The sequence below is a fragment of the Orbicella franksi genome, chromosome 13 (genome assembly GCF_964199315.1).
Source record: "Orbicella franksi chromosome 13, jaOrbFran1.1, whole genome shotgun sequence".
Taxonomy (NCBI): Eukaryota; Metazoa; Cnidaria; class Anthozoa; order Scleractinia; family Merulinidae; genus Orbicella; species Orbicella franksi.
The window spans coordinates 12,655,958-12,678,813 of NC_138157.1; the positions used below are offsets into that span (position 1 = coordinate 12,655,958).

The window sequence follows — 22,856 nt, forward strand, 5'->3', positions numbered from 1 at the left end:
CGTTTTTGCGCATTCTGTTAACAATTCAGTGTTGTTCACGAGAACTGCGACTGGTTTCAAAGATGCCACTTACAATTCACAGCAAGATACTACAATCATAGTCTCTTGTTTATAACATGTGCTATTGCCATCAGCCTTTTGCGTCATGATCGTTTGTTCTTCAATAAATGGATATAAACGTTTGCACTCTTTGGGCCACAGTGGCCCATATCACTAGAATTAACCTCTCTAGGTGTAAGGCTATCCTATCCAGTATTCCATCAGGTCGTTCAGATTTGGCCGCAACCTATTTATACTCTTAAGTGGAGAGAGTATCTTACCCGTCAACGAGAGTTCGATGGTTGCTTTTAAGTAGAACTTGTAATCTGAAACCAAGATTGCTGAAACTCACCAGTGATAAAACAGGCCGTGCTGAATCTGCGGGGTTTTCTGGTCAGAGCCGTTCAGCGGTTTAATCTATTCAGTCAATCCGATCCCGGAACGAGCATTAGCCAATTTGAAAACAACAACAACAACAACAACAACAACAACAACAACGACAACCAAATTATAGTGATTTTGTTTTATTAAAAAGTATTATACTTGTAAACTGAAAATAGTGTCGCAAGTACGTGTTATTGTGAGGTACGCATGTTCAAGTAGTTTCAAAATGGGACAGAGCGCAGCGTTAGGCCGATTTGAAATTAGCAGCATGATTTCTCTCTGAATTGTACGACACGAGATCAAATTAGTTATCAGTCGTATCAATACTAAATTTCGAGATTGAGGCCCAGTCCACACTACGCCGGAGAAATTTGAAAACGCATCTTTTTTTTTCTACGGATAGGTCCATCGTCCGTCACAAAAGCGGAGGTTTTCGAAAACGCTCTTCAAACTGGAGGAATTTGGAAAACGCAGCTTTATTTCTACGGTTAGGCCTTCCGTCCACACTAGTCGTGACCGAAAACAGAGCTTTTTCTAAAACGCCCTTTAAACCGGAGGAATTTCAAAAAGCCGGCTTTGAGTTTTAATGTGGAGGAAGACATTTTGAAAACGGAGCCGTTTAGACAACAATGACGTCCTGATAGAATGTGACTAGACCTAATCGTTAATGGTGCACTCAAGCTTTTCTGCCGCCTGTGGTTGTTGCGTTTTCAAATTTCTCCGGCTTAGTGTGGACGGAAAACATTTGATGCTATTTCGGAGTGAAAACGCCGTTTTCAAATTTCTCCGGTGTAGCGTGGGTGGAGCGTAAGTGCACTTTTGTCTTGTTGATAGATGTTGTTTATGCTTCTGCACCATGTGTCGTATTAGAGAGCTTGCTCGTTTCTTTGTTTTCCTGAAGTTTCACCCATTGTACAACTCAACATTTTCCCAGGAAGATTTTTGTTTCTTTCTCAGTAATTTTGCTGTTGAGCCACGGCGCCTTTTATTTTCCTTTGTCAAGAACGGAAATTAATACTTCCGAAGCTAAAAAATAAAGGAAATTGATTTATTCTGTTGTCAAAATATTTAGTAGTGAGCGGAAATTTCGCTCTCTACCAATCTTACATCGTGATATTGTCGGGTCACCACGCAACATTTTTTTTTAAATTTTAATAACTGTAACTTGAAATTCCCAAATTATTGTGCGATAATGGAGCATCTAGTTACCCATTAGACAGTGTCCCATTTTCACGTGTTATAAAACTTGATTTTCGACTGGAAATACAGGTGTATGTCGTCAATCGGCATTATTATAATTACGCCGTAACATAAAAAAAGTAGTTTGAACGTAACTGAACGCAAATAATCTAAAGACCAAAATACATACCATCGAAAAAGCCCTCTTTAAGATGATAACGATAAACGTGCGACAGCGAACGTTCCGCTCGATCAAGCTTAATGCTGCGGATTGCAACAAGAAAATATAACCTTTGATAGTAAAAGTGGTATTTATTAAGAGCGAAGATGCATAATATTTGCTTCCTTTATTTTATCCATATTTTGCATTTATTTAAATTAACTCTTAGCTACTGCAATTAACATGTTTTAGTGCACCATAAAAACAAAAAATTGGACTATTCACTCATTGTAATCAAGGTGACTTTTTGTTAAAAATTTTCCTTAATTTGCGGATCATTTTATAGTCATGGTTAGTTTCGTAATGTATGTAAAATGTTTCCAGAATGGAACAAACCCTACCTCACGGCGCGCGTTCGACCTTTTTTTTTAATGCCCTCGTTTACTTTTAAGCCTTGCACTCTGCGAAGTCCTCATTTGCAAATGAAAATATCAACTTAGGAGTTTTTATTACAATTTACTTTTGGTTCCTCTACTCATAAATAAAACATGAGCTTGGTTTTAGTCAATCTTGGCGAAACAGAAATGTGTTTAAAAATATTTTAAGTGTAAAATAAGACCAGCTTAACTGGACATCTTTCTCTTTGTTATTTTTGTTTTTATTTCCCAGAACTTTGGTTGATCTTTAATATATTGCTTTGTATCATGCAGTGTTCGGATGTGAAATACATCAAAATTCACATAGGGGGTATGCATAATTCATAGGTCGCCTAAATTGACGAAAATTAGTACATTTTTGCGAGGGGGATTTTACTGAGGGCTATACCGATATTGATCACCAGTTTTCGAGCCGCATATGTAGTGGAAGGTAAATTTATTTTGCATGGCAAAACATCGCGTTTGTTCATGCAAGTGGCAACGGCAAACATTCCTGTCGAAATGAACATAAACCGCACTGAAATAAACATGCAATCGACAAGCGGCGATTCACTGGGAATGGTGCATCACAACGGTTTGAGGGTTGAATCGTATTTTCAAGCGTCGGAGAACGAAACGGATACGGACAGTGATTCAGGCGCTTTCACGGCCGCTCATCGCCGCCGAAAATCCAACAACGAAGAAGGCGTTCGGTTATCAACCCCCGAACTGATTCGACATGCCTTCAACATTGCGGTCATAAAGGTAAGGGGAAGGGACTCGCTCTTTCCAAACTGTTTTGCTTGCTTACTCTGATCACTGATCTTGCGAATAATGATGTAATATCGTCGGCGACTAATAACTTTGCTCATTTCTTCCTAGATTCTAATCGAAATAATTTATCGCGGAGACTAAATTACAGTAGTTCGTTTCGCGAGCCCTGATATTTTCTTATTCAGTCACTAAAAAGCGAAGATCTATTTTTGTTGATTTTCAATCGCGCAGCCAAACATTGCACCTGCTAAAACCTGTTCAAAATGACGTACACTTGTAACTTCGTACGCAAAACACGATGGCCCTTTCCCAACTTATTTTGTTATTGGGCTATTGTTTAGAGCGTTTTCTTTATCACCTTTATTTCACTGCCTCACCCATACGTATGTCATTATTGTTCGCATCAACTCTTTTATATATTGCTGCAGGAACAAAAACATTTTGGTCAAAGGATTTTTTACCTTATTTTCGCTCTTTTTTCACAAACCTTTACATTTGATTTCTGTAGCCACGTTTTTCTTATATATGGGTTTTAAAAAACAATACTCTTGATTCATATGATTTCTGTGGTCACGTTTTTCTTATGCATATGTTCTTAAAAACAATATTCTTGATTCATATTTAGCGTCAAAGAACAAAATATTTTTTTACTACGTATTTTTGTTCATCTTTTTAATTCATGGGCAAGCTGAACTGATATTTATTACACGAGGTTTTTGCTTATGCCAGATCAGTTGTAACCGACACCATTGTCTGGAAAACTGGCGAATTTTATAGCCTCTATGGAAGGCTCAAGTCGTTTTATATTTTGCCCCCAACTCAGCCAGAACACAGACAGCACGAAACAGTCCGTTTTTCACGACACAAGGCCGCCACTTTCAAATATATCCACGAGATAAGATCCTTCAAATACGGTATTATTTGAAACTAACGAAAGGAACAGGCTCAATTAGCGAGAGAGTCTGTACTCAAAAAGACATAGAGACGTCGAGATGGAAAATTTGGCTAAAACGTTTACGTCCCCGAAACAATAGGCACTAACTAAATCATGCGGCGATCCTTGCTTTTGGCAAAATCAATTATGGAATTGTGCACCGGAAATTTTAATAACTAAAAAATATGAATATTTAAAAAAGAACGGGACTGAATAAGGTTATACACAGCATTTCGTTCTGTGCCGTCACTAATTTTATAAACTTGCTGTGTCCGAATTTACGCGAAAAGCAAAACATTTTTATTTGTTTTATTCGAATGCAATTGATTTCAAAATTATGCCCACTGTTACACCTGCGCGGCGAGCAATTGGGGAAAAAGAGAATTATTTAAAAGAAGGCTTTTTGGATACTTTAAAGCTAAACAATTCATTAATTCCGCATGCCGTGTTTAGCGTTATTGCTGCGACAAATAACTCGCTACAGAAACCATCTTGCCACAGGCTATGTTTCATTTTATTACATTCAAACTGAGATTAGCATTTACGATCATCGGCTTTACCAGTAACCGTAGCTTCAGATCATTTTAAATTTTTGCACAATTTGCTAAAATACGAGTCACAATGCATGTTTATAAGGATCAAAGTAAGCATGGGAAATATAAATCGTACAGTAAACATGTTAAAATACTCTGCAGGTTAAAGCTTGTGAATTTTCCAGTACATGATAATCCCCAGACCTTTGAGCATTTCAAGTAGAATGTGTTTGTTGTGTTAATGTAGGATATTCTGACACAGCCGAAATTAAATATCGTGTTTATCGATGACAGTAAGGCTTAGCCATTTGTTAGTATGATAATCATGTACTTTAGAAAATGCACTAAAATGCTATGGCTTAGGTATGATGAAAACTACCAGAAGAATATCACAAATATAAAATACAGGAAAATATTGGGAGTGAACCAAGTCTTACACAGTTTTTATTTACTCCTACAGTTATACTTGTCGTTATTTATCTCAATTTCAATTTTCAAGTTACTGTATTTCAAATGTGTAATGAAATACTATTACCAGATTATGGTCAGAAGACATATTTTTAAAAACGTTTGAAAACTGTATTTACCCATCGAACATAAAACAAAGAAGGCGAAGGAAGGTTTTTAAGAAACACCTCAGGTTTTCCTTGAGTTGAAGGGGCAGTGAAACAATCTTATCGAATAACCCTTTTATATTTTATTGATAAGCACAATTTTCAAAGAAACACATATCGCAAGTTTAATGCTGGTTTTAAAGTTCGACTGTAGTCGTTTTTTTAATTTTATTAGCGTATTTTTGAAGGTGGCATGAGCTGTCGATGTAGGAAACACGAGAATTGTTTCAGTTTACAGAATTTTCTCACCACTGGAGAAAGTGTCATGTAATGTTTCACGAGGTAGAAAAAAGGCCAATAAGACAAAAATATTTCAAAAAGAAAGAAAGCTTTGGTCGTTTGTCGGATCACTGTTTCCTGTTAAGTTGAATTTTTTCACCAAGGAAACTCTGTTTTGGCCTCACCGACCGACAGTTTTGGTTGAAAAAATTATTAACCAAACTTTAAAAGTAAGAGAGAAAATTAACCTCGCATTCTTATGAAATAATCAGGGGACTTTAGATTTGAGAGCGAGAACGACTTTTCAGTTCTAGTTTACAGGCTTCGCATTATCACGTCACGTACCCATTTCATTCCATAAGCTACCCTCTGTACCTGAAACGAACATGAAGAGCGAGGGCTTTGAAGACGTCACTGGTTTGAAATTCGAAAATCGTACTCGCAATCAATGTCGTACTCGAAGTTTAATGCCATTCGGCGAAGAATGTTTTTGGCTTTATCGCGTACGCAGAGGTGTTTTTTAATGAAAGGTATAAACCTGGCGTGTTTTGGAGACTTGATCTGGGAATCTCTGACCCACTTGACTGATGTTGCATTTGTTTATATGTGGGATCACCCACATGGTACATTAGTGTCACAATTCAAGGGCCTATTAAACGAAGCACTTCACTGATAATAAACGTCATTCTGACTACCGTTGCATGACAACCGCCTTCCAAAAATAGGTTTGAGAGAAGACTTTCATGTACATGAAACCTTATTTCTTATTTTTTGCTTGCTCGGATTAACTTGGTTTTACAGGAATAAATATTGCTCTTTTCCATTATTTTAAGAAGCACCGTGATCTTATTGCGTTAATTAAGCATCCAAGTTCTATGTGTTATTTACCCACCTAAAACAGGGAACAAATTATTAACACTCGCAAGGTTGTTTTGTTTTAGAAACTTTTTTAATGGTAGACCGTGGAGAAACATCAAAATTTGTTTCGCGCAACAGAGCTCGAGCAAGATAAAACGTGCCTGATGTTTGCAAAAATAGACGGAAGACGTTATTTGTTTCAGCACTTATTGACACTGTACTCCTATGTCATTTATGGTTGTCACTTTTTTGCCATCAGCAAAACAACATTGTTCAAACTGAGGCTCGATTTCTCAGCTCATCAAGTAATAAAGGGTTTATTAGTTACAATATTCAGACAGAACCTCTCCTCTGAAAGCGAGTTTCAGCTTCATACAGGTAGAAATTGGGGAAGGTGCGATATACAAAAAGCAATTTTGTTATGCTAATTTTTGTCAAACGAAAAGCACTTAAGATATGCAATTCTGATGTGCGAAAAGTAAATATGAAACTGTACGATTTCTTCATTGGCCAAGTGCATGAAAAATGACGTCCGTTAATTTCCGCTTAGAGAATATGTAGGACTTTCTTTCGAAAATTTCATGTCGAGAGTAAATTGCCTTCAACGAAATACACGCGAACTTTTCGGTGTTTAGCTAAGGGGTCAACGACAGCTTCTGAATCAGAATTGTAAAGAGGGAAAGAGAGAGGCAGAGAAACCCACGGAATCAAGATGTCAGGATTGGTAAAGGCTACAGCCAACACACTGAACGGATGCATGGAGGGATGTGCTGCGAGAGAGGAAAATTGGCAAACCCTGGCACATTTTGTACACTTTCGGGTATTTTATTATAAAATAACTGTTTTTCTAACACAGTACCAATGTTTGCGTTTAAAACAAGTAATAACATCTTGTCGATTTTTCATGTTGTCCGCTAAAGACAATCAAATGAGAGACCTTCTTTTCTTGCAATGAAGCATTTTTTTTCAATTCTGCTCAGTCACTGCTAGAAATTGTGATGTTAGAGGCGATTTTTTTTTTCTCTAAGAAGTAATTTCAGATTTTTTAAAATCATATTTGCAGTCTACAGTAATTTCACCGGGCAAGATGAAAAATTTATGTGTCGTTTATTATGTCAGCTCACGGTCGTTACTGAAAATCGCTCTCAAAACGTTTTTCTTTCCTCTCCTCGTGAGGTCATGATTTTAATTTACCATGAGAGATTGCCGGACTGGCAGGGAACATAAGAAATTAAGGGTTACATTTCGGAATTGGTTTTAATATATATTGGTTTTGATATAACCTACTTTATCTCACTGAGAATTGTTAGGGCTTATTACAGAAACAAGGCAAATTATTCCTTGAATTAAAATAAAAACCAGTTCAAATGAAAAAGAAATGGGATTTACATACATCAAATAAACATTCTGCGGAAGACAATAGAAAACAAATGCAATCAGTTTGAGTGAAGTATTTCATTTACGGGTAAAATTTGGGTCTGTAAGGATTTATTTTTCACATTACGGGAACTGATGTCCTTGATTGTTTTCTTTCATGAGTAAAGGATAACAGTGTTACATAAATATTTTGTAATCAACCGACTTAAAAATTCAAGTGATAGTGAGAAGTGCTAATAGCTGAAAAATTTCGTGGGTAATTTATGCTCGTGAATGTGTTGCTTCCGCAGCTGTTCTTTAATTATGCGTGACGATTTTACCGCCAAGTTCATAAATATTCGATTGCGAAAGAGAGAAACCAACAGCAATACTGAGGAAAGGTTAACTTTTTAACCTTTCCTCAGTATTGTTGTGGAATTTACAGTCACTGAAATTAGTTGAACTGACTTTTTATACAATGTTCGATTGTAAAACAAAAAACAAAAACAGAAACAACGACAACAACAACAACAACAACTTGAACAACAACAAAAACAGAAAAATTGCCATGAGTCCGGTTGAGTGATAGACTTAACGTTCGAAAGGGGAGGAAGGCGGCTTGTTATCGAATGAATTCTACCTGAAAATTGTTGGCTGCAGATGAGAATTCCACCCAGCTAGTTATCAAAAGCGAATAGAAAACCTACAAATATAGCGATATTATGAATAAGAATAAGTTTAACAGTGGTTGAACGAAGTCTAGACATTTCGCAACAAGGCAATCCTATGGCGGGAGTCCTTGATCAGCGGAAAATAACAGAATCTAATTGTTAATGTAAGCCTGGGCTTGTATGCAGGGCGGGGAGTTCGGAAGGAGAATCTTTGGAGGGTTTCGGGTGTTTAAGTTTCGGGGGTCCTAGAGTGGAAGGGCCCTGCTTTTACGTCAGCAAGTATAGAGTTTAACCTCAGTATTAAGCAAACTGTCGATCCTGTATTTTAATTCACAGGGAAGAATCAACTTGCGATTTACCAACCGGGATCACCATGGAGGCCTTCACAAAGCTGTTCTTAATGGCAAAGAAAGTGACGTGGAACATCTTCTGTCCTCCGGAAAGGGTGAAACCTCTCATTATAGTCACTGTTATTCCATAACGTAACTGACCGTTGATTAACACATACGTAATATATTACCTAAGAGGCGATACGTGTTTCACTGCTCTGCGTGCTTGCGTGCGTTTCTTGATATGGATATACAGCTGTTTCGAGAAAGGTTGTACAAAAGCCGGCGTAAAAGCGTACGCGACAATGTTGTTTTAATGATACAAAACAAATTAAGAAACAATTACAATAGACGGTTTTCGACGCCATTTTGACGGGTAGGCCAAGCGGTCAGAAATTACAGTGTTTGTATGGGAATCCAATGGCAACGTTAAAAAAACGCAACGTTAAAAACTAAGTAGCAGATTGTATTCACCAAGTCAGAAGCATATAACCTAGCTAGGTGATATGCTTCTGACCAAGTTTGAAGGATGCAGCAATTTTTCTAATTTTCGATTCATTTGTCTGTAATTTGGCTGGGTAGACGCGGTTCGCGGAAAAAAAAAACATTACAGACAAATGTATGTAACGCACACGTTACTTACTGAACAAAATGTACATAACATGATGTGCATGCATTACAACAATCATTTATAGCGCATTGGCAGAAATATTGGCTTATATCAGTACTCAATAATACCAACTGGCATTGTTGCGTACGCTATTTCACATCATTGGCTATAAAACAGCCAATGACAGTTCACGACCATGTAGCTTGCCTTAAAAATAGCGACTATGTCATGCAGTTTTCAAATGTTATAGAGAGGTAGTTATTTCTTGGAAATTTCCTTGTAGACATTGATGCGCATGACGAGTACGGTAAAACTCCACTGCACTGTGCAGTGGGGGCTCAGAAGCTTGATATCGTTCAGTGTCTGCTGCGCTACAGGCCTGACGTGGATGCCCATGACGACAGAGATGACACCGCGCTACACACTGCCGCCAGGACTGGAAACCTCGACATTGTTCTGGTTAGTGCAAGTCAGATTTTAAAAGTCCACTCTAGTGCTAAGAACTGGAGGCAACAGCACGTGCATGGGTGCTATGTTACTGATCTCTGTAATGGGATGATCACCAGCTACCCACCCTCCCCTCTCCTAAAAACTCTGCCAATACCCAGTTATACTATACTCAAGGGTTGAGCTTCAGAAACACTTTGAGAGCATACCCTTCGTGCCCACAAATGCAAGACAAGCGCCACGGCAAGGGTGTGAATCGAGGATTCTGATAGGCTGAAACGAACCTGACACGGTCAGTGCAATTACACTACTCAGGATCCCTCTCTTCAAGTAAAAAGATATAATTATTCCTCTGTTCTTTACTCCAAAAAAGGTTGGCCTGTGACAATAGTCACGTGTTTGTCCTCGAAAATGAAAGCCGTCTGGCTAGAATCCTATTCAATTAGCTTGTTATAATGTCATGCAGTTTCATTTATTAAATGTTTTGTAACTTAGTATGGCCTCCTGCCATTTTAGGCCTTGTTGCGTGACGGTCATGCCAACCCAAATGCTGTCGGAAACTCAGGATGCACTCCACTGCACATTGCAGCTCATCTGGATCACGCCAACAGCGTCGCTATTTGTAAACTACTGGTATCAATACATCTGTTTTGTGTTCATTAATTTAACCTTAAGCTTTCAATTCAGTGTTATATTGATGGCTTTTTTTGGTGAATTTGATACAAGGTCCCGTATGAGAAAACTAACTTTCTATAGAATTATGAGTACTTTTACTGTCTATGTGTGTGTACGTCTTTTTAATGATCTTCATCTTCTTTTATAGTTAATAATATAAGCTGTGTTCCACTTTATTAAATATATCCTTCTAAGCAGTGTTAATTATCATCCTCGTCCAAAAGTATTTTGAGGCTTATGTTACTTAAGTAATTTATCTTTGTAGTTATTCAGCAATTTCAGCTTCTCCTTTCTCTGCTGTACAGTTACAACACAATGCCAAGATTCTAGCACGTGATCATAAGAACATGACGCCTATTGCCCATGCTGCCTTGCACGGCTGTTATGACATCATGGTCTGCTTGTTCCATTATTGTGAGTAATATTATGCGTCGTACTTACGGTATTAGTAACACTGTTGGGCCTCTCTGTGTAATCTTGTCTCTGGCCCTAGGATGTTGCTAAGAAAATAAAATAATTTAAGAATGTGCTCATTACACTAGCCAATATTTAACTGCGGCTAAAGTGGGCTGCTCTAGTGCGATCATGACATTTTGATAGTTTATGCTGAGCAGAGGTAAAATCATTTGTTAACATATGGCTTGAATTCGGCAGGAAAGGGTCAAGGACGAGTTAAACTACTTTGTTGAAACTTGCTTTCATGACCTTTTCACAAAACACCTGGCAAGAAGTTGTTCCGCCGTAGAACAAACAAGAAAGTACTAGAAAGTACTTGAACGTTGGTACAATTCAATGACGTAAAAAATGTAAAATTTAAATCTTATTTATAGTGGTCGTGCACTTAGCCATACGAGCACTAAGCTTAGCTAGTTTACAGGCATGCCACTGACACAAAGGAAACAAATATTTCAAATAAACATAACATAGTTAAACATCCCAACTGGCAGGAGGCAGACCAGTTGGCTATTTACAAAGCGGGACCGAGGATTGAACTCGGGACTACCGAGAAACAAATCCCGCCAGTGGCAGGGTGAAGGCCTTGAACCCGGGACCTCTGGATTACAATACCAGCGCCCTGAACCACTCGGCCACGCTGCGTCCTGACAAAGTATGCTTCCAGACAAAGTAAAACAACCTGTTAAGAGATAGTGTGAAATCATTAAACATTTTAGATTATAACCTTAATTGCAGCAAAAGGCCAAGGAATTCCCCGTGATGACATCCTTCATCACGTTGATAACACTGACAGCACACTGCTTCATCTGGCGGTAGAAAGTGGAGTGGCCAAGGTACTAAACGTCATTCTTAGACGATTGTCTAACTCGACAAAACTTATATAAGCGAAAAATACGCCTGTCAGTTGACTGTTTAACTTATATTTCGTAAACTGTGAGAGCTTTAACCAAACCATTAAGACCATCGTTTGTCAATTGATGGTAAATACTACCCTCATATGTTGGCTGGACGACCATTTCAAAGCCTATTAAGAACTTCTTTTGACTTTAGACGGTTTCTGTCCACTGGACGCACCCTCGACACTTAAGCCTATTTAGACAGCCTTGTATGTGCCTTAGTTTTAATAAATTTACATGGTGTATAGCCGTTCTTTTAATGGTTAACGTTCGTTTCTTAACAGGTTGTTGAACTTTGTCTGGACGAGGGAGCGGCACCGAACTCAGTAAAGGTTAGATGTCCAAACACAGAACTGTTAAAAAGAAATTGCCTAAAAAATCATCTGAGGCCTTATTCCCTTACATTACGAAGCTTGTAAGAATAACAGACTGACGCAGGGCACGCCTTCCAACAATCCAGAACTTTTTTTTTTTGTAAATGGCAATTTTCGTTCAGTTGTGACAACCAGGTACAACGTGGAGCCAAAACCAGTTGTAAATTGAGTTCGCGAGTTTTCCCGGGCTTGCCACTGGTTTCAAGATTTCGCTACGGCCCTTGATTTGTTCATTGTGGTGTTTGGGTGTATTGTGATCGGATGGATGGAGGGTAAATGTGGATTGCTTTGGTTGCGAGCTTTAAAAAAATCATTTTTAGTTGTGGGGTTTTAATTTATATGAAGATTCACTTTCGAAGCGGCTCTATAGATTCCAGCATAATTTTATTCATGCAAATCGACTCCGTGTTCATTGCAGTCATCTGACGGTAGCACACCTGTTCACCTGGCTTCCTCATACGGGTACATGGACATCCTGGATATTTTGATGAAGGCTGTTGCGTTCATCTTGGACCCGCCTCCAGATCAAGATGGAATGCTGCCTATTCACAAGTAAGACACTTATCAGTTGCATCTAGTTCTCATCTTTCATTGCAGTTCAAGTAAAAAACCCCAGCCCTCTGCATATTGTGTTTTTCCTTTTAAAAATTCACAATTCACAATATAATTACCGGACTTCAGCAGTTTCTTTGGAACGTAATTTACTGATGTCGCTGTCCAATACTCTTGCTCCACAGGGCCGCGCAATCAAACCATGCAGAAGTGATCTCATACCTTCTCAGACAGGTAAAGGTATTTAAAGTTTGTGTGGTAATGTTCCTTGAGATCCTAAATATCATTTTGAGAATTTTGGTTTACTGGGTTTCAGCTAAAGAAGGCTGAATTCCTGCCCATGATTTTCATGCTGTGTTTTTTGGCAGGCAACGTCTCTAGCAATGTCTTTCTGCTCGAGAATATAAATGGGATTCGACAAACTGTAAGACTGAGGTAAACACCGGGAGGGGTAACCGGTAATCGGGGGTGCAGTCCCCGGAGTTAACTCTCAGATCGATGGGCCACAGATTTTAAATTTTAACTGGTTTGTGGCTTTTAGGATGTGGATCAAATTAACACCACGGACTACGAGGGTCGAACGCCACTGATGCTCGCTGCACAGTGCAACTGTTATGACACCGCCAAAGTCCTCCTTGAGAACCGAGCTAATGTGGATGTCCGAGACTCTGAGAATAAAACCGTTTTGCACTACGCTATCGGAAGTTCTGATATTGTCAAGGAAATCCTGAAGGTAAGTGTTTACCATTGTTAGAAAACAGTCCTAAGAAAATACGCGCGCCGATTGGTTAAAAATCGTGTTTCTAACAAATCTACTAGCATTGTATCACGAATGCCGTTCTCTTATTGGCTACGCTACTCGCTATCTATTCTGTGATAGATAGTGAGTAACGTCGCAGTGTGCCCTTGTTAACAAAATGACGGCCGCTTCTTGGGGTTTTCGAAGTGTCTGTGAAGAGGATTTAGATAAAGTTTTGAGCGACTAGTAGATTTCTACCAAAACAATTAGATTATTTGCTCTCGACTTCTATGCGTGATAGTTGACTCGGGCTGCGCCCTCGTCAACTATCACACGATAGAAATCTCGAGCTCACAATCTAATTGTGAAACATGGTACATGCTTTCCATTTCTCAATTACATATAAACTAGTTCACGATACAAAGGCGTGTTACTAAAACAAAAGAAACGTAACATTGCAGAGTGAAGGGTGCTGATATTATCATAGAGTTTGATGATGTTTCCTGATTATCAGTAAAGCGACAAGTGCCTCACAGAGTGCTGTTACAGCGGTCCGTTACCAGTTGCTATTTTTAATCGTCCAATGCTGTTTATTCTCAGGACGTGAAAGCTAATTCTCTTATTCGTGCAAAGGATCGTCTTGGCAACACTCCACTCCATTATGCAGCTTGCAAGGGTTGCGTGAAGGTACGTCAGTGATTTTTGTTTGTCTTCAGGGGTGACAGCTTTAGAAGCTGCGCAAATGATGGTTAACATTTGTGAATAACTGAAAAGGGAGGAGGACGACGTCGCTGAATAATTCAGCAGTAGCGAGGGTCCTTTATCCTGCTTACTGTGCATTGATTAGAAAATGGATTTCTCAGAATGTGTGGACGTATCAGTACTTTTTCAAGTGCATGAGTACTAAAATCAGTCTCACAAAAGTAAAATCTATTTGTTTTGAATTCAGGATGCATCAATTATACTAATGAAATATCGAGCAGGAGCAACCATTACAAATGGTCAAGGAGAGACGCCGTTACATATTGCCGCCAGGTACATTACTATACTACTCATACTAGCCAGGTTCCCTGCTACACTACTAATAACAACCAGGTACCTTACTATACTACTCATACCAGCAATGTACCTTACTATGCTATTCATACTAGGCCGGTACCTTACTGTACTACTCATACCAGCCAGGTATCTTAATATACTACTCATAGCAGCCAGGTACATTACTATACTACTCATAACAGCTAGGTACCTTACTATACCACTCATTACAGCCAGGTACTTTACCATACTACTCATAGCAGCCAGGTACCTTACTATACTACTCATAGCAGCCATGTACATGGTAGTCAAAAGCTAACATTGTAAGCCGATAATGGTTTGACACTGACTATTTTTTTTGTGAACGAAACTTCAAAAAATAGTCAGTGTCAAACAGCTATCTTACCACCTTAAAGAATATCCGTTAAATAATATCCGAGCATATTTTCAAAGTCAAATGGAGGCTATTGTGTTTATTATCCTTCAAATATTTTTCGCAACACGCGCAGTTTTGAGATTTGGGAAGTATTCTCCGATATTCCCCAGTTTTAGCTGGGGAATATTCGGTCACATGACGCGTTTAGACCAATCGCGCGCGAGCGAAAATATTTGATGGATTATAATTTACGTAACGCAATTAAAGTATTTTCCCTATTCAATTCGTGGTCATATTTTTGGACTATGTTATTAAAGTTGCTATAGTTGAAAATTATAAGTTTAAGGTTAGAAATTTTCCGACATTTCATTTATTTGGATGCTTAATAAACCTGTTAAACGGGTTTGTTGTAACAGATACGGGTGTGTATCCGTTGCTATGAAATTGATGGACGGGCGTGGGAAGAGAACAGTGAATGGTAATGACGTGTTCGAAAGAACACCACTTCATCTCGCCGCACAACAAGGACATGACGAATTGGTGGAGTTCTTCTTAAAGAAGGGAGGGAAAATTGACAGGTGAGAGCGATCCAACCGATAACTTGACACAATTACAATACAATTCTGTACGAGCTTTGATTAGTTCAGTTTCGGCTTAACCGAAACGTACCGATGAATAACAGGAATAAAGACGTAACTACACTGGGTAAGTCTGTATCTGACGTAAAATATTTGCAAATAACATTGAGAGCATGACCTATTACACGTAACAACCTTGTCTGTTGTTTGTTCTTGTGTTTATCACTTTTGTATTTTTATAATTTACTTCAAATGATCTTTACTACTTTTCTTTCAGCGGTCTCGGTTAACTTAAAACTGGGCTATTGTTACTTTCAAATCAAATGTCTGACTACAAATAATAAGTTGTGGTGTTGAAATTTGCAAAATATAATCAGTTTAATATAATCGAGGATTGAGTCGAACTTATGGATATGAAAAAGGCTAATTTTCCCCTTGGGGATGTTCACGGTTGAGATTACACCCGCTGTTTTCTCTGTTCTCAAAGATGCCTTGTATTCCACAGTTCCCAGAAGAAATGAACCAAAATGTTTTACTGCCTCCCAAAATCCATCGGATATTCGAAAACCAGTTTGGGAATTAACTTTATATCCTTCTTGTCTAGTGACGCACACGGCCAAACTCCCCTACACTATGCTGCGCTTCAAGGATCTAAAAGATCAGCTGAGCTCATTTTGGCGAGTAAGCCAGAGAGTCTTAATGTAACTGACAAAAATCAGGTATGTGGAATCTTACTACCAAGAGTGACTTAGCTATGTATATGTAATATATCAGACACGAAATACCGTGTTTGACTATGTTCTTAAACAACGAGAGGAGAGTTAAAACTACGACGCCCAGCGCAGCACAACTCGACATAATAAATATATACTAAACGTAGCGAAAGCCTTGGCCTTAATGGGTGGATCAGTCTTAGCCTTTTTTACAAATTGATGTCAGCCGTTGAATAGAAATAAAAAAAATGGAAAAAAATAATATTCAATAAAGAAAAGTGAAAAAAGTTTGATACCAAGTCCAGACTATTTAATGGTACTGAGTGGCTATGTAAGGTCTAATTAACAGTCAGATTATGAGCTTGTGCACGCGCGCTCATCAGTTTTCTCAACATTTTCTGGAAGTCACGAAACCATGAATATCCTTCTTAATGTTCTTTCCTAACGTCGCAAAAACGAGGAAACGTTGCTATTTTGGCGACCTCCAGCCACTGTACACTAATGGTATACGAGTAGCTCAGTTTGCGGCATTTGCCTAAGTATACCAGTAGAATTCTACTGATTATAGTATAATGTTGTAAAATCATATTTCTCACAGAATACGGCATTACACATGGCAGCCAAGGGCGGTCATGCTGAAATTCTGAAGTACCTGCTTTCCAAATCAGAACAACTTGTTTCAGTAAACGAGAGAAATCAGAATATCTTGGATATTGCCATCGAAGCAAGGCAGGAAGCCGTTGCCATGGGGATCGTAGAACATAGAAGGTGAGCTTCCTTGCTGTAAATCTTCCGAATGTGAACTAGAATTCAACCAATCAATCAATCAATCAATCAATCGATCAATCATTTTTTATTTCTTAATGTACACTTGACAGTTGGACTGGCCCGCGGATAGCTAGTGCTAGTCTAGGCGGGCCAATCTATCAATAGTTACAAATGCTTTTTTTTAAGTAATAAACAGAAAAATAGAAAGTCAGGAAAAAGTGAATAACATAAAAAAGGAAAAGTGGGAAAAGAAAGAGAAAAGAAGTGAGGGGTTATCAAATTTAATAGATTATTTTTCTCTGAACAAGAAAGCTTGACCGCCGTATGCAGATATACAACGGCTCTTTCTCGTAACCTCATTTTAGTACATCGGACTCTGGATCGAGTGGTACGGGGTCGAGGTCTGGGTGGGATCACTGAAGAAGACATTTTAACTGCCGAGTGACTCGCCCCACACAGGAGTATAAGTACTAGTGCGTGACTCCAAAGTGTCTGAGCAACCTGATAAGATGCTCTAAGGGGTATCCCGCAATGCCCTAGTATCATATTCAGGGCCCCCTTTCTCAAAAGTTCCGGTACTTTTACGGACCCGAAGCCATCTTTTAAGATCTAAATCTGAGGAATAGTAGTGTGGGTTTTAGCTGAAAAACCAATCCATTCTGCTTCGTTTCTTGTAATTTCTATTGTTTGAATTTCAAACAATATGAATATCTCGATCTTGAATGTAAACACACCAAACACAAACGACTTTTTACCGACCGGTGATAACTACCCGGGACTTTCGAGAAAAGGGCCACTGGAGAGGTGTCAGTACCCCTAGTGTGCTATTATGCTACTGTAGCTGGAATTGACGCCTGTGTCAATGAATTGGCTGGCTCCTTCGAGTATCCGAACTGTAACAGATCTTACTTTCTCCATGCCTCGCTCTAATGCTAATGTACTGTAAATGGTGTAGATAAACTTACATTAAAACATAAATTCTTTTAAGGGGAATCAATTCGTGGAATTATTTTGAGAAAAATTCTCATCTTTTCTGTAGGTGGAAAGAAGTCCTTCGAAGCACGACACATGGTTCTCACACTCAGATCCAGCTTCTCGTCCAACATATGCCGGAAGTAGCCAAGGTTCTTAGTTAATCTCTTGTGATATTTGAATAGGGGCAAAAACGTATTGAAACATGCTCTATAATTGGTAATTAAATGATAGAAAGTAGTTGTAAAAGGATTTCATGTTTTAACAAGGTTTCTGACAATGTAACCCAGTCTCACAGACGTCAGCCTTATGATTTTAAATTGTTCATTTTAATAATCCTGATCGTTATTCATCCTTACTTCCTATCATGGTCCTTGTGCAGTTAGACAGCCGATTGAAAACGATTATCCAACCAATGAGAGGGCCTGTTTTGGCGATCAACACTTTATAAAACTGTCCCTTGCGTTTAGTTAGATGGCATCTGCGAAAAGAAACACGGACGAGGCTAAAACCTGGATTTAAACCTTGCAAAAAAAGTCAACTTATATGTGATTCCAAAACTCCCCGAGTGCAGCAAACTATTCCTTTAGCTTTATTGATATTATTAATAGCCATCTTCCGGCACAAAGCGACCTTTTTAATGAACAAGAAGGAAAGCCTTGTGATTTACGTACCCTAAGAGGAATATATTTAATGATTCTGTGCAGAAATTTCTTGATCGCTGCATTGTCGAAGAAGGTGACCCAGAGGATGAAAATTACAAGGTAAATAGGTGCTATTTTTTAGTTAAATTTTTTTATCCGGGAATATGATGAAGAACATGAAGTTCTTTCTCGAAGTGTAATTTAAAACTTTGTAGTAACGAAACAATCTTTAATAAGCGTTTAAGAGCTAACTTTTATGGGATTTTTTAGGATGTAATTGATATAGTGATGAGTAGTTTTTTTAGTTTTTAACCTTGTAAGTAATTTAAATAACTATGTACATTATTACCTCATAATTATTATTGTTCCTGAAAAGTCCCATTGGGGAGGTTCAATAAAGCATTCATTCATTCATTTTAAAATCATAATTGTAGTATTGTACTTGATAGTGCAGATGAAGCAAATTCAGACATTATTTCATCAACGCGAGTTTTATCAATGAATATTATGAAAAATTTTTTTTCCTTACGTGATGTTTAGGTTTCATACGACCTTCGGTTCATTCAAGGAATGCCGGACGAAAAACGCAACGGGAAGAATGCTAAGGAGTCGCTCAGCGCCCTTCATGTAAGATATTCACTACTTCAAATGGGTTTATAAAAATACGTTATCCCTGTTTTTCCACTGCCATACTAAAAGCTTGATGTTGATGTGTATTTGCATTGTCTGATGCAAGCACAGAAGTAAAAGCGTGATGTTTATAATTATCAAGGTCGAGATGCCCAACTTCTCTCAAATTATCAATCTCCTTTGCAGAGGGAAATATTTTTTAGCTTTTGTTGCAACTTAAATCATAACGATGTTCATCCTTCACACCGTATTGTTGGGTCTGGTCTACATACAGTGAATGTGTATACGACATGAATTCCTTTTCATCATGCAACGGTTGATGTTGTTAAGTCCTGGCCAGACGGACTCGCAAGTAGTCGCATGTAGCCGCCTGTTGAACTTGGGTAGAGACTTGCGCTGGGTGGCCAAAGGGACTCGCAAGTTTTCTCAGCTTGCAAGTACACGCAAGTAGCAAAAACTCTCATTTCAAGGCTACGGGGCTAGTCTCGCGAGGCCAAAATGTACCCATCACGCAAACAAAATAAGAACGAATAGACGTCACTCAACTTGTGTTGACTTGGGTTGGATGGACAAACGGAGAAAAACTTGCGTCGACTCGCGTGCACTGAATTTGACCTCGACTAAAGTGAGCACAGGTCAACGCAAGTACACGCAAGGCCTGGTTAAACGGAGTCACAAGTAGACCCAAGTTTCGCCTTTTCCAGGCGTTCAGTTAGTTGGCCCCAACTAACTGAACGCCTGGAAGAGGCTAACCCAAGGTTTCAACTTGCGTCTACTTGCGAGTCCGTTTGGCTAAGGCTTTACGTCATAGTTTTTCGTCAAAAAATCCTTGTTGTCAAGAATCTCTTTCAGGTGCGGAGAGAAAGCCAAACTGTATTTCCCCTTTAGTGTTTATGAGGCATAGTTTCATCACATCCCTTGCACATTTTACCGTTAATTTTCTCTAACCCTTACGTTCCCAGACTCAAAACTTACACAAATTAATGTGGTCCAACTTTAATTAGGAAAAACTTTAGAAAAAGAAGTTGTTGAGACCTTATGAGAACTTCAGAAATCACCGATGTCCAGGTTCAACAGATATTCTCTAGATTCAAGTGATCCTCTCAAAGCACTAGGTGGAAATTTAACTTTGTTTCTTTTTCTTTACAGACGATGGTAAAGTATCAGCGACTTCAATGTCTTACGCACACCCTGTGTTCAGTTCTCATGGATATCAAATGGTGATTAAAACCCGAACACAATTTAACTGACAAAAACCTTTATAAAGTGTTAATAAGACAAATTTGAAAAGCTTTCAGATCTTTCAGTTAATTTGCTGAGTAACTTGCTTTTTCCAAACCTCCACGGGTCTTTTTGTTTGCTCTTTTCTGACACGCGGTTATTTACTTTCATTTGTTTGTTCTTAATTTCCGACAGGCGAAAATTTGGCCTTGTGTGTGCATTGCTGAACCAGTGCGTTTACATTTTGTTTGTGTTGTTGCTGATGATAATGATGAAGAAACAAGTGGATGCTAAAGGGCAAAACGTAAGTTGTTTCGTTTGATTTTTTCTTCTTCGAATAAAGACAAAACATTCTTTCCCAAAATTAATTTACCGTGTTATCAATTTTACAAAGAAATGTATGTTAGGGAGCAACGCTTGCCCCCGGGCATACAGATCTTTGCAAAAATTGGCAAGTTTGGGATCTCGTATTTCCATGAGTTTGCACCGGATTCTTATATGACTTTGCATATTTTCCTAAATTATCCGTAATAAATTAAACAGTGAAGCTTATTTTTTTTGAAAAAATCGGAATAACTTAAAATCGGTAAAAAGGTTTATTCTGAAATTACAACAAATCATCATCAATTTGATAATTGCTGAGTGTTTGCTGTCAAAGTTGTAAGCTTAGAAATGGTACCAAAGATGTCGCATCACATCCGGGACTTTTATGCATAGTCTGCGCGCAAATTAGCGTGCCAGACATTTAGACAATCATAAAGCAAATGATATGAAAACGGCCAGCAATATTTTTCGCACGTGGCTTTCATAGATGAGGTATCGTTGAAGAAATAGGAGGTTTTCTCTGAGGTTTTACAAAGAGAGGAGCCGGTCACCGAATTTACTGTTCTTCTGTCAGGGAACCGAACCACTGATTGCACTGTGCTTTGAGGATAGCTGGATTCATGCTACTGTGTCAGTATTCCTTATAATAGCTTGCGGTTACAATCTGGCGAAAGAAGTCTTTCAGATGTTCGATGAGGTAGGCACTTCAATGAGAAATTATATCCATCGTTTGTTTGCCCCATAACCGATCAGTAGTCCAGAGTGCATATTCCTTCTACCCCCATGGTTGTCCACTTTGGGAAGTTCAACCGCATGTCGTGGGCGGTCTGGACACGCCATCTGTACCTATTTCTTATCCACCAAACCCGTGGGCCGTACGGGGTGAATATCAGCCCGATGTCCTAACAGTACGGACCGAGCGCAGAGAGTTCCGTACAAAAAAGGACTGAGGGCCGATATTCTCCCAGTGCGGTCCCAAGCAAGCTTGGTTAATAAGAGATTCATTACACGACAAAAAATGTTCAGAAAATAATGCCACTAACACGGACTGGACAAAAGCACGCAATCGTGATTGGGAGCCGACTTGGCGTATACTCACGTCTGATGTTAAAAACACCAGAAGGAACAGAGAGTTGGAAGAAAAAGAAATGGAATTTTTATGTTTGAAGCAAGTTCTTTCAGAGACGGAAGCCATTAAACAACCACAAAATCTTGAAGAGTGATCGTCCGGGATCATCCGAGAGAGTTCCCGGTCCAATACTGAGAGAATATTGCACCAGCTACCAGCAATGGAGCAGTCTGATTGATCAATTTTAGTTATTGGCCCTCTTAGCAGTGCAGCAAACACGGTTAAAAGCTCTGCGGCTATTTTTGAATCCGTCTATACTTTATGTTTCTCGTTCTAAGGGTGTGAAGTACCTGTTTACTCTTAACAACTGGCTGGAAGTCACGCTTTACGTTCTGACCCTGGTCACGCTCGTCAGGCCGCGATCTCAGGATATTTCTGAAATGGGAATTTGCGTTTTTCTTGTGTGGATTGTACTTCTGCAGTATATTAGCAAGTAAGACTCTATATCAGTTCATAAAATGCATATTACTTATTTAAAACCATGAAAGAACACTACTAGCATATCTAGAGGCATGGAAAAGACGGATAGCGTCAGTATCCTGTTTCATCTGTTCTTTTACCTAATTGACACACTGTTTCTTATTTGACCGGTTTGGTAACCTGATTAACAGGTTTTGTTCAGTCTTGATATGCCGTTGACCGCGCCGTGCAGGCTGATTGACCACATAAAGAGATAGCAATAAATTACTTTATTTAAGTGTCAAATGTATTTAGCACTGTTGAGCTAATTTTAGACACTGTAAATAAATAAAAAAAAATATTTCAAATAGAACCTAAACTATTAAGAATCCTAACTTGTGGGAGGCTGACCAGTTGGCTATTTACAGTTTGGTTTTTCCTCTGTTTCAGATTTAATTATGTTGGATTGTATATTGTGATGATTACAAAGACAATAAAAACAGTTTCCAAGGTAAGTGATCATAAATATAAGACTCAGGCAATTGATATTTCTTTCGCAGTTACAGGACACTGTCTCTTATAGCTGGCACGCTTGTGATGTAAGCCTGAACTGTGTATCCGCACGCATATAACTACGTTAAGGAGGTTATTCTCTCATATATGTACATGGCAGTTTGGTACCTCTTGGCTTTTACTCTACAGTAAACTCACTATTGTAACTGAAATGCTTGTGCTAAGATGAAACTATGTATCATCATGGAAGACATGAACACGTATCTACCCAATGGAAGACTACCCCCTTACAGCAGGGTGCATATGCATTCTGATTGGCTCTCTAAAGGCCTGTCT

The 22,856-nt window shown here is 38.7% G+C and overlaps 1 protein-coding gene across 3 annotated transcripts in view; it reads left to right on the top strand.

Annotated features, from left to right (window-relative positions):
• Positions 1–22,856, top strand: part of LOC145464782 (transient receptor potential cation channel subfamily A member 1-like) — a 31,336-nt gene that overhangs the window by 3,299 nt on the left and 5,181 nt on the right. Inside the window, exons 1-23 of one of the 3 annotated variants that reach the window (XM_081448572.1) lie at positions 2,385–2,943; positions 8,474–8,582; positions 9,360–9,535; positions 10,040–10,156; positions 10,504–10,612; positions 11,390–11,487; positions 11,835–11,882; positions 12,343–12,476; positions 12,662–12,710; positions 13,018–13,209; positions 13,816–13,902; positions 14,165–14,250; positions 15,046–15,207; positions 15,812–15,926; positions 16,519–16,688; positions 17,728–17,812; positions 18,368–18,424; positions 18,845–18,931; positions 20,084–20,154; positions 20,351–20,459; positions 21,054–21,176; positions 21,887–22,041; positions 22,458–22,518. In XM_081448572.1, coding sequence (XP_081304698.1) covers positions 2,668–2,943; positions 8,474–8,582; positions 9,360–9,535; positions 10,040–10,156; positions 10,504–10,612; positions 11,390–11,487; positions 11,835–11,882; positions 12,343–12,476; positions 12,662–12,710; positions 13,018–13,209; positions 13,816–13,902; positions 14,165–14,250; positions 15,046–15,207; positions 15,812–15,926; positions 16,519–16,688; positions 17,728–17,812; positions 18,368–18,424; positions 18,845–18,931; positions 20,084–20,154; positions 20,351–20,459; positions 21,054–21,176; positions 21,887–22,041; positions 22,458–22,518 — 2,676 coding nt within the window. In that variant the 5' untranslated portion in view covers positions 2,385–2,667. The other 2 variants (XM_081448574.1, XM_081448573.1) reach the window with 2 other exon arrangements.